This window comes from Bactrocera oleae, chromosome 4 (assembly GCF_042242935.1).
Source record: "Bactrocera oleae isolate idBacOlea1 chromosome 4, idBacOlea1, whole genome shotgun sequence".
NCBI classification, from domain to species: domain Eukaryota; kingdom Metazoa; phylum Arthropoda; class Insecta; order Diptera; family Tephritidae; genus Bactrocera; species Bactrocera oleae.
Genome location: NC_091538.1, coordinates 67,353,754 through 67,370,613, shown reverse-complemented (window position 1 = coordinate 67,370,613; position 16,860 = coordinate 67,353,754). Strand labels below are relative to the sequence as shown.

The following is a 16,860-nucleotide window of genomic DNA, read 5'->3' as shown; positions in this document are numbered from 1 at the left end:
ATAAGTTAACTACAAATTGCAACAATTTGTTGCCTCAGACGACTGAATTGAATTTTACTGCCTGCCAAGCAGAGCGAGATGCGTGGAAATGCAGAAACAAAAAACACCACCGACAAGTGTCCCCATGCAAGGCCAACTGCCTGACAGTCTGGCTAAATGACTCTCCGTCTGGTTGGATGGCTGCCAGATTGCTGGGCTGCCATGACACTCGCCTGCAACACCAGCCGGTGCACACGGATTGCAGAACATCGCCGATGTGTCAGCAGGTGCAACAAGGCCAATAGGCAACATGCTGTCTGTCCATTGTACGTACAGTTAAATGATAATGTCAGCAGGTGAGGTTAACTCTGCAACAAGAATACCGGAACTGAATGTCGCTAGGCAATACAGCTGGAGTGCAGCAGGTTTCATGGTTGCACGGTTGGTTAAAAGTGGCAAGTTTGAGGCTTTAACTTTGTTGTGTACGAAAGTGACAAGCGCTTAAGTTAGTTTGTCGCCAAAGAGACATAATTAAAATGAAAAATTTAAAGAAACTGCGAAGTGTGAAAGTGGAAACAAGTTTTTTTTTGTGCTGAAAGCAATATTTTATATGTGAGTATAAAAAAGTGTTTGAAGAATTTGGTTCTACTATTATAGATATATAAGAACGAAGAAAAGAGTGGTGATTTTGGCTTGGAAGACGAATAACGTTTTAAGCAACCGAAAAAGTTTTAAGATTACAAACTGAAAGCATAAATCGATGAAGATTGTTGCCAAATACCAAACAGAGCTCACAAAAACTTTTGGTGTCGCCCAAGCAGACTTTCAAAATGTTTAAAAATAACCGAATATATGAATTGAAAACAAGAGACGTTGTATGACAATGAATGGTAATGAAAAATGGAACCGTTTCGATAACTCCAAATACAAAAAATCATATGTGAAACCTAGCTAATCAGCCAAATCAACAACAAAGCCGAATATCCTTGACGTCAAGGTAATGTTCTATATTTAGTAGGATCAGAAGTGCTTCCTGTATTATGAGCTTCGAAAACCGGGTGCAAAAATTAATGGGGACCGCTACAAACAACAACTCATCAAATTGAAGCGTACAGTACGAGCCAATAATATTCCATCATGACAACGCGCGGGGTCATGCTGCAAGACTGGTTAAAAACTATTTGGAAAACAGCGCCTGAGAAGGTTTGCCCCACCCGCTCTATATCCAAGATGCTTCACCTTCTGACTATCATTTTTTCAAGTCAATGCAGAACAACCTCACTATAATACGATTCAAATAGAACAGGGTATCAGAAATTACGTGGATTTAGTCTTGGTCGCCAAGCCGTCGCAATTCTTTTGGGATGGAGTCCAAAAATTGACTGGATGATGGAAAAATGTTATAGCTTTAGATGGGCAATACTATGAATAATACTTTATATATAAATATTTCATTTCCTTTTTCTTTCTGTTTTCCTTTGATAGATGTTTAACGATGAATATCTCGTAAATGCTTAACTTAATCGAAAAATTATGCAGAAAATTTGTGTAGAGCCAAAAATATCCTATAAGACTATGGGGTTTGCAATTTTAAATGATGTTTTTTCATTGTATTGTTAAGTTTAAAGGAAAAAAAAACAAATTTGCCTTAAAATAGTCAAACTTTAACCGTTAATATCTTTTTAACGGTTAAATTTATTAAATCTATTAAACGAGATATTTTTTCAAATAGTTGGAAGTGAGATATGAATTTTTCTATCAGATAATAAAAAAAATTTTAAAACCGTTAGGCGAAGGACCTTCCCGTTATAATTAAGAGCTCATACTTGGATAAACTTTCTTAGAGGTATCTATCAATCAATACTTCAGAGTACCAAACGAAAAAAACACATTCGTTTTCTGACCCACCCTATTGTACATATTTCTCTTAAACAAAAGTTCAAAGTTAGAAAAAAACCGCACGAATGTGATTATAAACCCAATACATTTGACAAAATGAGAATTTTTTTAAAGCAAAGAATTCACAAAAATATTTCCATTGAACATAATTATAACAGCAGAATCAGTAAGTGTAAGTATTGACATTCAAAGTAATAAAGGCATCTGTTAACATTCAACTGTTATTATTCATAAAATTAAAATAATAATTATATGACTCACCCTATTGCAAGCTTGGTTGAATTGAATAAAAAAGATGGCCGCCCCACGTTGTTTTATAGCATTTTCCACATTTCTTCACGCGCACAGTGCTCAGAATGCCATATTGAATTAGCACGACGCACTATAAGCAAGGCATTTAGATTTTATGACTTTATTAAATAATTTTCTTTTATAGAAATATTTTTTTTTTACACTTATAGCAAGCACAACTTTCATTATTTCATTAATTAGCCCTGAACTATTAATGAATATCACACAAAAGCGACGAGATGATAAGCCGCTGCATGCATACAAGAAATCTTCTCAGTTTCTTAATTAAGCGTCAAAATTAGCATGGAGACCCAATAAAAGTTAACTTCATAGCACAATTGTTGTGAGAAATCACTTATTTTATTAATGAAATTTCGTTTTGCAAAAAGTTTTTTTAACACCACTCAACGACACACGCACGACGGCTAAAACGCGACTAGTGGATGTTATACTCCAATAGCTAACGGAAAGAAGTGATAACCGTTCGTACAAAAACATCCTAAGCGGAAAAAGTAAGTAAGTAAGTAAAATGAATTCCTCTCCAAGGCATTGCTAAATTAGCACAGCCACAAACCACAAGTGAACATTCGATTACAGCGCAACCATTGCAAGCGGCTGGTCAAACGAAATTAGCAAAGGCAATATATATTCAGTATGTTTAGAAAATCAACAATAAAATATAAATTTAATAAACAAATCTTTTTTTTTAATTTATCGATTAATTGGTGACTCAATTCATGCCAAATAACCAGAAATTTCATACCTAACTGTCATTTAAAATTTCAAAGTTTAGCCAATAACAAAACCTCGGCGTGGGCGCACCATCTGTAGGTGAATTTTTATTTGTATTCATCCTTTTCCTTTGTGCTTGTCGTAGGAAGTTCCGTTAGTCAGTCGGGTTTTAGTTGTAGCCGGTTGTAGTTGAAGTATTCGTTGTTTAGTAGCGTGTTAGCAATATGAAGACCACTATATGGTATTGAATAAGAAAATATGTGAAGAAATCAATAAAAAAAAAGTTGTGAAATAATAAAAATAAGAACAGTGAAATGTTGTTTCACGAAATTGTACCACAAAATGGCTTAGAAATACATAATTTCATTGAAAGCGATGTATTCAAAAGGGTTAAAATTATTATGTGAGTGGCGGGAGCACATGAAAGTTTGTTAAAAGTAATAAATGTGAAAAATGCCTAGAAAATGTGTGTCTTTATAATATAATATAAATTGCAAGATGGCCGCTCGCAAATCACGAGCAGCCATATTGGGCGCATGCACTTGTTGTTAGCCAAATTGCACGCACTTGCCAAAACGGGTGAGCCAAATGTTAAATTTAAATTTGTTTAACAAAGATGATAAGCTAAGTAACAGAATTTGTTTGATATACCAAAATATAAGTTTGTTAATAACTTTTTAATGTATTAGGCATTGAAATTATTGTAGTTAGTTGAGTGATTCGAGTTTTTGGGCATAAATTGAGCTGTAGTCACAAACATTTTAATAATTTTTAACTGTAGTTAATATTAGAATACAAATCGAAATAAAGGCAGATTTATGTCAGTATACTCATGGGTGTTGTGCGTATGATTAAATAAGCAAAATTATAACGGAATATAACTCGGACTGTTAAAAGTTATACTTTTGTGTTTATACATATCTGTATACGTATCTTGGTGCTCGTTTTTGTCGTGGTAGGCTTAAAATTGTTAGAGAAATAGGGACTCCCAAAAACTGTCACATATTTCCTTCTGGTCGCACTTTGAATTAAGACGAGCATTGAGTTTTAATTAATTTAATTTTTTGTCTCTGCAGCAGTAAAAACAGCCAAATATGATAAATAAAGTTCGACAACAATGTCTTTTTTATGTTTCGCTTGAGTTTTGTATAAATAAATATATATATTAAATTTCAAGTTCTTAAAAGGTAGATAAACCCCAAACTCCCATAAGAAAAGCCATAATGGCTTAAGGCAACGAAATAACACAACCAAAATAAGAAAAATACTCGCACAGTTCTGAATCGTGGACCTATGCTCTAGAGAGGAGTAAAAAAATTATTCGAAACATATGTGAAATAAATAATACAAGATTGGCATTTAGCGCATATTTCATATTTATTCAGTACAGAATATATTTTATTTCCTATTTATTTTAAGTATTAAGAGACTACGATTTATTCATGAAATATTTATTAGCATACACTAGTATTTATATAATAAATATATAAGAGCTATACGTATATATTAACACACACATTTCTCTTTGATATCCGTAGTTAGCGGAAGTGAACACTAATTTTTAACAATTTAATTCACAAACTTTTTTATTCTTTTAAATTTATATTAATAGTTGTATTGTGGTATATAGTTTTGTATTTACAATAATTAGATTAGAGAAGGAATTAATTAAATAATGAAGAGTCATAGGAAAAATAAAAAAGAGAATATTTTTCTAAAAGTATTTAAAAAATTATAATATAAAACATAAATAAAGCACATAAAATAAATAATTAGCTTATGCTTATTCAAGTGCATACAATATTTAGTAATTGTGTAACTATAAAGAGTTCTTATTGTGGATTTACTTATAACATATATGATATATGTACAGAAATAACTACTATCTTTCAAATATTAATTTTTTAAATTATTACTTAGGTCTAACATATTATTTAGGCGCACTTTTTAATTATTTGGATATATATCGTCATTTTTCAGTTAGGGCCAGACATAGTAAAACATTATTACAATATAAACTTTAATATTTTATTTTAATAATAACAAATAAGTTAATATAAATCTCACTAAAAAAAAAACCGAATTTTTATTACTTATTATCAAAATTTAAAATCAAATCACTTTTAATTATCATCGTCAGTGATAATTAAAAAAAAAAAAAATTTTGTTATTTATTAATACTATATTATTATTTTATAAAAAATACTAAAATCATCCACTGTACTAATTTGTTATAGTCAATTCAATTTTGCATGTAAAATGTTTTAAAAAATTTCTTAACATTAATACAGCAAACTATGAATTTATTTGGAAACTATTTATAAGTAGTTTAGTAAATTAAGGTATTTCACCTCTAAAGAAAAAATAATAATTAAGTTCAAAAAGCTTTCAGCAAAAAATTGTTGGTGAAAGCTCCACAGATGTAAAAATATTTGGATAAAAATTATATTTATAATATAGAAACGCTGTTTTTTAAAAAGCTCTAAAGTTAAAGCTTTAAATAGCATAGAACCATAGAGAAATAGCATAGACCAGTAGATACTTACACAATTTTTTATAATGTTAAAGCTATTATCAAATTTGCGAAAGTTATGTATAGGAATAGTGTTCAAAATTTCAAAACGATCGGTGCCGTTGTTTTGAAGTTATGCGGGGCATACACTTTGAAAACGTGAGTTGTGGGAAAAACGCTGAAAAGTTTTGAAATCTGATGTGACACGTTCATAAGACAGGTATATTAATACTCGTAACTTCATAAATTTTGCTCCAATCTACTTGAAAATTATCTTCTTTAGATATTACGCATTATTTAAGACCTAAAATTTCGAAAAAATAAATTATAAACCCTACTCCTCCTTCAATAGGCGAGCTTAAGCAACGTTTTAGTGACTACTGTACCCGAATGAGTTGTAACCATTATGAGCGTCAACGCTTCGATCGGCGGTCAAGCCTCAAATAAATGTTGTAAAACCGTGCATTGGTTGCTTTTCAGCATGAAAATCACTCTGAATGTACATACAGCTTGAAAAAAACTGCTCATCAAAATTTAGCTTTCGCATTAATTCTATATTTAACGTCAGCGGAAACAAAATGAGTAAGCTTCGACTTATATGAACCGAAATTTCCACGAGTCTAATTTTTCATATGTGGCGGTTTTTAAAAAATGTAAAGCTCGCAAAAGCTTAAAACGCATTTTCAAGCTGTAAAAACTTTACGAAAACTTTGACTTTGCGCTACAAGAGCGTTGTAAGCTTTTTTTTATACTACCAACACTTCCGGCTTGCATTAGCTTCTAAGCCTTTTGCAAGCTCTAAAAGCTCTGAAATATAGTAGTAGTACAGTAAATGAAAGCTCCAAATTCCAAATATTTTTCCTAAACAAGTAGTCTGTTTAAAAATTAGTAAAAGACTTATGACAACAACAACAAAATGCACATTAATAAAAAAGTTAAAAAAATTTTGCATTAATACTTTATTTTTAAATAATATAGATAATTATAGTTATTTATGTATGCGTATGTTTCTATTATTTATAAATATTTATTCATCTTTTAGCACAGTGGGAATGAACATGTTCTTATTGAAATTAAATTAACTGCAAATAATCTTGCTTTATTTTTATAATGAAATTCATTTTCTATACTTTAGCGCGGTGGCGTTCGCTTTTATTATAAATTTGTATGTGTGTGTGTAGACTACATATAACACAATTTAAGGGGAACAAGGATGCTTTTTCGTATATTATTATTATTATTTTTTTTTTTTTTTGCTTTACTTATTTGTTATCAGCTTTAGGCTTAGGCTAGTTTCTAACCTAAAAGTAGTTATTGTATGCATATTTTATGTGTTCACATGCACTTTTGAACTCTAAGCCTATATTTATAGTAATAGGTAGTTGGTTTAATTAAATATAGTAGTTGTATGTAATTACATTTATATATTCTTTATAAATAAAACATAAAAAATGGAGAAAAAAATCAAATTATACAAATAAGCGTTTTCAAGGTTATACAAAAATAACAAAAAATCTAAAGTATTACTTTTTGTTTTAGAAATTTTAAGGATGCTTTAATTTACACTATTATTTCTTCGAGTAGCTAAGTTCTCAGAATTTATAATTAATTAATTATATTTAAGCTTAAGTTACTAGTTAAATAGTGCTCAATTACCAAAGCAATTTTTTCTTCTTCTCTGTTCTTTTCAAGACTTCAGTAGTATTTTTATAAGTAGGTTTATAAATGTACATTTGTATGTTTAAAAAATTATATCCTTTGGTATTCTTTTTTATAGTTTTTTCGCATACGCTTTTTGTTTGAATGAAATACAAATATAAGCTATTTTAACGGTTTTCAATTATATATATAACATTTTTAAGTAAAGTTCTGTTTACAATTAAGTTCAACTCTTATTTGCAGCCATTTATAGACGTCGCTATTTACATTTGCTTGACTTTACATTAATCTGGAAGCTACTATAGCTTTCACATTCACCGAAACGCTTCATTAAGCTTTGCGCGTAACGAAAGCTTTCAAGCGCTTTAGTTTGACAAGTTTGACCGCCTGAGTAAGTCTCGCTTTGAATCTGCTATTAATGTGGATTGCAAAGACATATACGGCGCTTCAAGTTCCCATACCATTTTTAGGGTTTCTAGGAATTGTGCAGCAGCACTTTCACCAAAATTGTTCCTGTATATCTGTATTATTTGCTTATAACGAACCTATCACTCGCTTGCGCAGTTCTATATTTACAATAATTATATGCGTCTTTTTAATTTTCTAAATCCTAGCTCAAACATTTAACTTATGCGTCTAGTTTATTTTTATAGTTTTGTAGTTCTTTACGCTTAACCGGCACTCCGCCTCTAACTGGCAAGCAAAGCGCATGTAGTGGATATTTTGAAATACATTTTGCATTGCAGCTGCTCTGTAGTGTGCGCTGCAGCGCTACAAGCACACATAAACAGGTCCATTTTGGTATAATTCAATTTCAGTTTCTGTTCCTGTTTCAGTTTCTGTTTCTTCGAAATTTTCTCTCTACCACTTGAGCCTTCTTTACACTGCTGTTTTTTGTCTAAGACGCCGACATAACGGCATCGCTTATGTTACTCTCATTCAACGCACTTTTATTGGTGATGACCGATAAACTGGTGCCACCATTTTTGCTCATCTTTGTGGGCGTAGTTTCGTCGGTGCTTGTTGTGCTGGCTAAATCGCCCATGTCTTCATCTTCGATGTCACCGTCAGCACCACTTGTACCACCGCCGCTCACATTTTTTGCTTCTTCTGCTGTCGCATCCACCAATTCGTTGTTTTCCATGAGTTGGTTTTTCTTTTGCTTAAGCTCCGCTCCTGAGGGCGATCCGGCATTGGAATTATTAGTTGTATTCGCAATGAGCACACCCGAATAATTTACGCCATTCAATTCGAGATTTACGATCAGCTGTTGTTCACCGTTAGCGTTGGTGCCTGTGTGGTGTGAGAAGAAAAAGGATGCTATTATAGTTTCCAGAATTCAATTTAAAAAATTATGTAATTAGTAGCGCAAAAGAAACTATAGGTTACTGTAGAAAAATGCCATGAGAAAGCTTCAAAAGCTCCAAAGAAATTACAAAACCACCGGAAATCTGTTCCACAGAGCTTTTGTTAAAGTTTATAACAATAACAATTTCATTAAACGTATTTCCACTATGTAATTAAAACTTTTGTACTTACCGTTACGAGACACACGGAATTGCATGCCCGACAGCAGATTCAACGTATCCTCGACGCCTCCTAAACTGGGGCTATTAGATTGATCACGCCCGACGCCACCACTGCTACAATCCATGGCCGTTGAGCCATTATTATTTTGCTGCTTCGACAGGTGTTTCTTTTTTGTGGAAACCGGTGAAATGTGACCGCTAGCACTGTCACCACAAGCACCGTTGCCATTACTGCTGTCAACACCAATGCCACCGGCCGAGACCGCACTAGTCGAGGGAGAATTTTCGATGGCTGAATCATCAGACTTGTCGTGATTGCCGCTCGTGTTGTTGACGAGGTGTTGATGATGCGTCATTTGTAGGTTGTGTGGCAAGTGGTGAAGTTGCTGAAGATGATGATGCAGATGCTGATGGTGACCATTCAATGCGGGGCGATCGGACTCTTCGTCTTGTGCCATTGAATTGTTGGTGGTGTTGTGCGTATCAGCGTCATCATCGGCATCCTCACCATCGGAGTCTTGGGGCATATGATTGTTGCTGTTGTTGTTTTGTTGATGGAAATTGGCGGCTGCCGCAGCTGCTGCAGCAGCCATACTCGGCGGCAAATAAAAGCCAGTCGGAAAATTGAGTGCGCCACGTTTTGTTGGCGGCGATTGATTATGGAAATCGTCGCGATCACACGGTTCGGGCGATTGTTCACGCTCACGCTCGCGTTTGATGTTGTTGATGTTTGGCGGTGAATCGGAAAGGTTGAGAGCCTCACTGCTAGAAAGAGGTGGGGAAAACAAAAATTGTGTTTAGTATGGTTGCAAACCGAAATAACCAAAAGAAATGTGTTTCAGCGTTGAGCTGCACAGATGGCGCGCTAACTAAGAAGTGCTTCAAATACTCACTTCTGTTCGGTTAGGCTTGGCACGCCCAATGCGTTTCCTACGCCGATGCTCCCCGCTCCACCTACACTTCCCTGTGGTGAGGCGTTCATCGACACTGGTGGGCTGGTGTTGTTGTGATACATTTGCCAAAGCGCGACGCGTGAAATGTCCAAAGCGTTCATCGCCTCATGACTAGCAGTCTCCGGACTTGCTGAACGTTGCCGTTGTGGTTGTTTTACGTGCGCACCACTACCACTGCCAGGCGCACCGACACGCGCCAAAGCTGCCGCATCGCCAGCCACATTGCCACCAGCGGCCGCTGCTGCCGCCGCCACTGCCGCCGCAGCAGCAGCGTTGTTATGCTGCTCCTTCTTCACCTGTATCAATTTAATATATTCCACCATGCGCTGTTCCAATTCGTGCGTCATCAAATTCGGCATTTGACCGAAAGAGGGCGCCATCAGTCTGTGGTGTGCAGCAGCGGCTGCAGCCGCGGCTTGCACTTGCTGATTGTTGGCGGCGTGTGTGACAAGCGCCAATGGTGACATTTGTTGTATACCTCCGGGCAACTGTGGACGTCCAATTTGTGGCTGCATTTATGGAAGAGAGAACATATGAAGTAAATATAATAAAGGTTTTGTTGCAAGAATTATGGAAATTGTTATTGTTTTACTCACCATTTGCAATTGAGCATGCATAGCCTCGTATTGGCCATAACTGGAGCGACGACCCTCACGCCGATTGCCGTCAATGGCCGCCTGCAGCTCAGAAGGTGTACTCAGATTCTTCTTATCGCATTCGTAGGGGTACAGGTATTTCATGTATCTGTAAATGGAGCGAGGAAAATGTAAAATATATGTAAGACCCAATTTCTTGAACATAAATAACAGTTCTGGAGTTGAAAAAATTTTAGAAAATCCAACCCTGCGTGAGCAAAATATAATATGAAGCACTAGAAACATATGGGGACTATTTTCATTAATTGATCATTTAGTTAAAAAAGTTTCGAATTGTAATGCCAATAACTTTTGGCAGTAAAAGAACTTGAAAGCGATATATAGAGCTCGGTAAGAAATATTTTCTCTTGAATTCGGTGAATTGTTAGATGCTGAATATCCTATAAATATCATAAAGGGACGGTGCCTTTTAGCTTTAGACATGAGATTAGCTCAATTTCAGCAAGTTTTTATGTTTCTTATTTTTTTACTGTATGGAAAATTGGGTCAAAGAATATTCAATTCCCTAGTTGGAATTTTATTTGAAAAATATCCATTTGAACAGGTTCTTTTCTTACCAAAAAGCTACACATTTGTCGGAACGTGCCATATCAAACCACTCTATCATATAGCAGCCATACGAATTGACCGATCCTAATGAAGCCCTCATATGGAAAACTTTTGTATTTGTGAAGGGTATTATAGCTTCGGTGCAACAGAAATTAACTCTATCACCGTCTCATTTATATAAAAGTGCCCCATACACCTAGTATTGTAAATGACTCAGCCAGTTGTTTAATGAAATGGCAAATAAAAACCTCGATCAAATATTCTACCTTTTATTATGGCTTTTAATCAAAAATTTGCATTACTTTCATTTATGCCGACACCTTCACGAACACAAAACTTCACCGACGCATTAATTGAGATAAACAAATAGAAAATATGTGAATATTTGATGCTTGAAGCATGTCATCATCCTTTCAGTAAGAAATACCAACATCATGATCACTCTTGGAGATGAATGATAATCATCTACGTACGATCTGTGCGCTCCGTTGGACCTAAATCAACAAAACATTTCAATTGTTGCACTTATCCAACAACTGCAAGAAGAAGCAGCGACAGTGAAGTGTGGGAAAGAGGGAAGCGAGTAATGAGAAGAAAAAGAGGCAGCGCGGAAGAGTTAGAAATAATAAGACAAACTTGAGTGACGTGACAAAATGCAAATGCGAAATCTCCAAATGAGTAAACACGACGAACGACTGAACGACAGGCAAGCGGAGACAACAAGAGACACTGCCGCCGTCAAAGCATAGGGCAGCAAGCGTTGCAGTTGTATAAAATTAATGTTTATTAAATATTTAAATAATAGAGTACAAGCAGCACTAACGCAATCGAACGACTGAGTCAGTAATGAGATGAGAAATTACAATGATCATTAGCTGCGCTTGTGATCGTTGATCGTCGCACATTGATTGTTGGTCGTTGACGTTTTGACTTGCAGCCGTGCGAGAGTGGAGGCTAGTTGCAGGAAGAGTTATTGTGCAGCCTTTGATTGTGTTAATTAAATTAAAAGAATGCTAATGGAAGCCAACACAAATATGAGTTCATAAGGAAAAACAAAGTGAAAAGAAAACGGTGTGGAATTGTGTTTGCGGCACCGTGTTATTTAGTAGGCAGGAGGCGACGTAGACAACAAATGCGGCGCTCCGGTGAGCTATGGTATAGTCAAAGGCAATATGCAAATGAAATAAATGCTTGCAACTCATGCGAAAGAAACAGCATCGGTGAGCGGACGGACTGTTGACAGGTGTTTATTTAAAGGACAAAGCCGTGTAGTTTGGCTGGAAGAAGGATCACATTTTAGTCAGTTCGAATTTGATAATAATTTCAAATCATTTTATAGAATATTTAAGACCTCCTTCTTAGAAGCTTTACCACAGAGAAAGGAAGGGTTCCCTGGGGTAAACTTAGACTTTTATTCACTACAATGGCCCTTAGTAGGAAGGCTCGTTTCTTTGTCTTAAGAATAGGTCGTGGTCCAAAATCGTAACGAAAGTTGAGCTTTAAAGCCCTTATGGTCTGATTCAATGATCATTCTAAATAAAAATTGCCGTTTCTCTTCAAGAATCTTTGTCGGATCCGCCGCAATCAAAATCAAGTTCTTTTATTTAACAGGAAATCTTCACGAAATTTGGCAGGGACTATTGTCCAAGACAACGATACAATCTCCGAACAAACTATTCAGATCAGGCCATTATAGCATAAAGCTGCTATACAAACTGATCATTCAAAATGAAGGCCGTGATCATAGTCAAAATTAGGATGATTTTATAATTTAATGCCATAAGAAATTCACCTCTGAAAGTTGTTATAGCTTCGGTCCAGCCGAAGTTATTGCTATTTTCTTGTTTTGTTCTAATTCTTTGGGTTATTGTTTTTTCGATTTTCCCAGGTTCATAATTGCTCTACGATCTATAAAGACTCCAAGGATCAAAAATGATTTTTATTTTAAAGAAACTCATATTGTTTGTTATTCTAGTAGATGGCGGTTTCTTTATTGGGCCATAACATCCTTGAGGCAACCTAATTTTGGGGTCTTGAGTCCGAATAAATCCTTGAGTCAACTTAATTTGGGGGTCTTGAGTCCGAACAGATCCTTGAGTCAACGTAATTTTGGGGACTGAGGCGGTACCAATTTTGTAGACTGAAAATAATATGCGCCGCCCATGCCTAAACGGGATCTTTAACTTGTCGGCACCTCAAGCAACTTGTCTCAAATGAATGTGAATATGTTTGTATGTTTATATTCACATTTGTATGTGTCTGTTTTCATTTGCCGACATCGACTGGTGGTAATTACACCATTACCGATTCAGGTGTTTACTCACATCAAATGTCTGCCCAACCACCAGTAACATCTGTACGTTCACAGCGAGTACATGCGCATTTTGACTTTCATATACATAAATAATTCACACACACATAGACACATTTTAATGCAAATAAAACGCAGCTATGCAGGTTGATCAATGGTGCTAATAAATGATGTTATTGTTGTTGTTGTAGTTATTGTTGTAGAATATTGCGGAACTTTAGTTGTTTTAGCAGTTGCCAGTCAAATTAAAATTGCCAACAGACATAACACGTAACAACAACAACAGAAACAACACTTCCATAACAATAAAATAATTAGCATTTAAAATAGTAATCATTACCATCATCATGCCAATGGTAATATAGAATTGCCAAGCAGCTAAAGTACCATAAAGTACTAATGAGACGCTGGTGCTTAAATGTATGTATGTATGTACATATTACCCATAGAGTCCCTTGGCACTAACCTCTATCGTCCTCCGGCTAGCCTTCTGTGTTTATATAAGAAATCTTCCTGTCTACTCTATATCATCTCAGCTGAGTACATACATATGTACAGACTGTCCAAATAGCCGAGCACTTGAACCCTTCTTGCACTTGGCAACAGAAAACACACATGCACATACATACATATATGTATATACAAGTATGTAGATTTGCATCAGGGTCCAACTCTTCTGCCGCCTGTTGCTTCCTTTCCATTTCGATTTCATATTTACACGGCAATTCAAGTGAAACATCCATCTGTCCAGAGTGCACAAAACAACAACAACAACAAAAACGCAAGTGATGTTCCGAGACTATGCAAGGATACTCGTCTACTATTTGCTGGCTATCAACGACGCGCAGATCATTGATCATTCAAGCTCAACGCTCCACACGCCATAGTCATGGCTAATTGTTGGCTTAAACGCGCTCAAACTGACTCTGACTCCTGTTATGACCGACGCTTTGCTCTTAGTATTTCTTCTTTTATTTCTCCTTTGAGTAGCTTAACTCTTATTGCATGTTTGTTTTAGTTTCCCAACGCGTTGTTGTTAACAACAAACAGTTTGCGTCTTTGCTTGTAACATCAGCACGCAATGTCCGTTGCATTTGCATAAAAATGAGAGTAGATGTGTGAGTGAGAGTGAGTGTGCGTGTTTGAGAAACCATCTTAATTGTTTACTGTTGACTGATTTCTGTAGTGTTTATTAATTAAATGCAAAATATGGCATCCACTGGCCGGAACTCTTGAGTTCAATGCAGACGACAGCGGCGTAGAGATGAGGCCGAGCACTCTTATACTCAGATTCGCCTTAGCTGTGTATGTTTTATTTAACAAAATAGCCAGTCAAAGGTCTAACATAAATAAAGACAAAAAAATTGACTTCCGCCGCAAAGAAGCTGGAATACCCACCCTTTACACGTGCAATTCTTTTGGTTTAAAAGGTTATAAAATGATATTTATCTGGCGTTTGATCGGTCAATTTGTATTGCAACTATATGCTATAATTCGGAGAATTAGCGTTGCCTTGGACAACAATTTATGCTAGATTTCGTAAAGATATCTAATTAAATAAAAAAGAACTGGATTATATGTATGCTATAGTTCAAAAAAATGAGTAGCTTCTTGGGCATAAAAAGATGTGCGCAAAATTACAGATCAATATCTCAAAACTGAGGGATATTATATAGCGAGACAGACGGAAATGACTAAATCGACTCAGCTCGTTACGCTGATCATTTATATACATATAGATAAGGATAGAGGTATGCATCGCGATCTATGGTTTATTGTGCGCTTATATACATATATGTATATCCGACGTTCAAAACAAAAATTGTGCGTTCAAGATGAAAACATTAAGATGTCTAACTTTGAGCAGCGACTGTAAAGCGAAAATATGAATTGAATAAAAATTTAACATAAAGAAGTGCCGCCAAAGGAAAAAGAGAAAATAAAAGTAGGAAAATAAACGAGCTTTTTGGAAAAAGAGTTCATTGCAAAGTCGGATGGGAATCTTAAATAAAGACGAAAATTCGTTCAACAAATCGATCGAATGAAAATAATACAATAAAAAGAAACACCTAAAGGAGGAATCAAAAACAACGAAAAACTAAAGTAACAAAGAAAAGGAAGCGAACAAAAAAGTAAAAAAAGAAGTTGTCTTAAAAGGAAAGTTATCACGTAACGAGTTAACTGAGTCAACAAGTAAAATAAAAAATATAGAAACGCTAATTCTGCAATTTTTTTGCTGCTCCACAAGCAACGTGTTAAAAATATAACATTATACTTGCGCCAATATTTATCTGGTGGCACTCGAAAATAAAAAAATGATTAAAGTTTTTATGAGGCCATTATTGACAAAGGAAATTTTGATGCGTGCCTTAAATTGCGCAATAATTCATAAAAAATACACTATAATTTCACATAAATGCCATAATTTCGAGTTTGCATTGAACTCTTTTTTTTCTTATGGCAAAATTTTGAAAGCAAGTAAGTGGCGCTTGCGACTTGTAAAATGAGAGCTGTTGTGGCATGCGAATAATTTCATTCCGAATTCCATGTATTTAAGCTCAGTTCTTTGTACAATTATAGCATATGGAAAATAATTTATTATTCTCACTCAGGTGACTGATAATTATTATTATTATACCAATAAAAACTTATACTATGTATGTATGTAAAACCAAATTTCGAGGCGTCTTCAAAGCCACTAACACCCAGACACATTTCAGCCATTTTTATTTCAATATTTTGTTATTGCTTCGCTTGCCGGCGATAAACCTCAAAGTTAATTTAATTTTTCATTATTTTGCGATTTCCATACGTGCGCCTACGCTCTCTTTCTCATATATCTGTGGCGGTACAATCAATCGGTTTTGTTGCCGCTACATTTTTTCCATTAGTGAAGTGATCATATTTATTATGACTTGTATAATTGAAATTGAAAATTGGCGGGGTATATAACAATTGGAATACGTACATATGTGTGTGTACTGCCAAAAAGGTTTGGCGAATTAATACTGTGGGCGTGCTAATTCTCACGCGTTTCCTGCGTTTAGCGGCACGAAATGGATCATACAATCATATGTATGTATTTATATGGTCATAATAATGGCTTAAAGGGCTACTTCAGGTTTTCAAAAAGTTTTCGACGGCAGAATGAAATAAGTAACGATTAATTTTGAAAAACTTTGGAAAACTTTGAATTCCCTTGATCCCTTAGCTTGACCTCGTAGTACAAGAGGTGCTTCGAAAAAAGGTCATCTGGAGATGAGGAACATTTTGCTACTTAAAATTTTTTGGAAATCCAAAAATCAAAAAAATTGTTATTACTATAGATAAGTTCTGGTAAATATCGAAGGGATATTCAAAATTTTGATTTTTGTTAAAATGGCTCTTCCCAAAACAAGGTCGATTTTTTTTTGTGAAAAAACTTACACTTCAGAGTGGCTTAAAAACCCGAAATATTTATTAAAAAGTTATTCCTTCGATCATTACCTGACACATTGATCGGTCTAGACGTTTCAGAGAAATTTTCTTCACCGACTCTGAAAACAGGGTTTCTAGCCTTTCTAACAATCGACAAAATTTTAAATATTTACTATACTTGTACTTTTTTCTTGACTTTTTCAAAATGTAGACGCTTGAACCTTTCACTAACTCACAATCTTCAACAAAAAGCTTTTATGTATGCGAAATTTTTTCCACCGACTGCTGCCCATCACAACTTCATGCATAGCAACATGTCGAGCCCACATTACTACTTTTAGTGGCTCAAATGAGTGATATTTTATGCGGCGCA

General features: G+C 35.1%; 1 protein-coding gene across 3 annotated transcripts in view; it reads right to left on the bottom strand.

Annotated features, from left to right (window-relative positions):
* Window positions 1-6,515: 6,515 nt before the first annotated feature.
* The window catches only part of retn (retained), a 70,197-nt gene continuing 59,852 nt past the window's right edge, over window positions 6,516-16,860 (bottom strand). For 2 of the 3 annotated variants that reach the window (XM_070107838.1, XM_036370093.2), the window contains exons 8-11: window positions 10,151-10,298; window positions 9,495-10,063; window positions 8,612-9,366; window positions 6,516-8,365 (exon numbers count right to left, since the gene is read on the bottom strand). In XM_070107838.1, the coding sequence (XP_069963939.1) occupies window positions 7,971-8,365; window positions 8,612-9,366; window positions 9,495-10,063; window positions 10,151-10,298 (1,867 nt within the window). In that variant the 3' untranslated portion in view covers window positions 6,516-7,970. The remainder of the gene's footprint in view (window positions 8,366-8,611; window positions 9,367-9,494; window positions 10,064-10,150; window positions 10,299-16,860) is intronic. The other variant, XM_070107839.1, reaches the window with a different exon arrangement.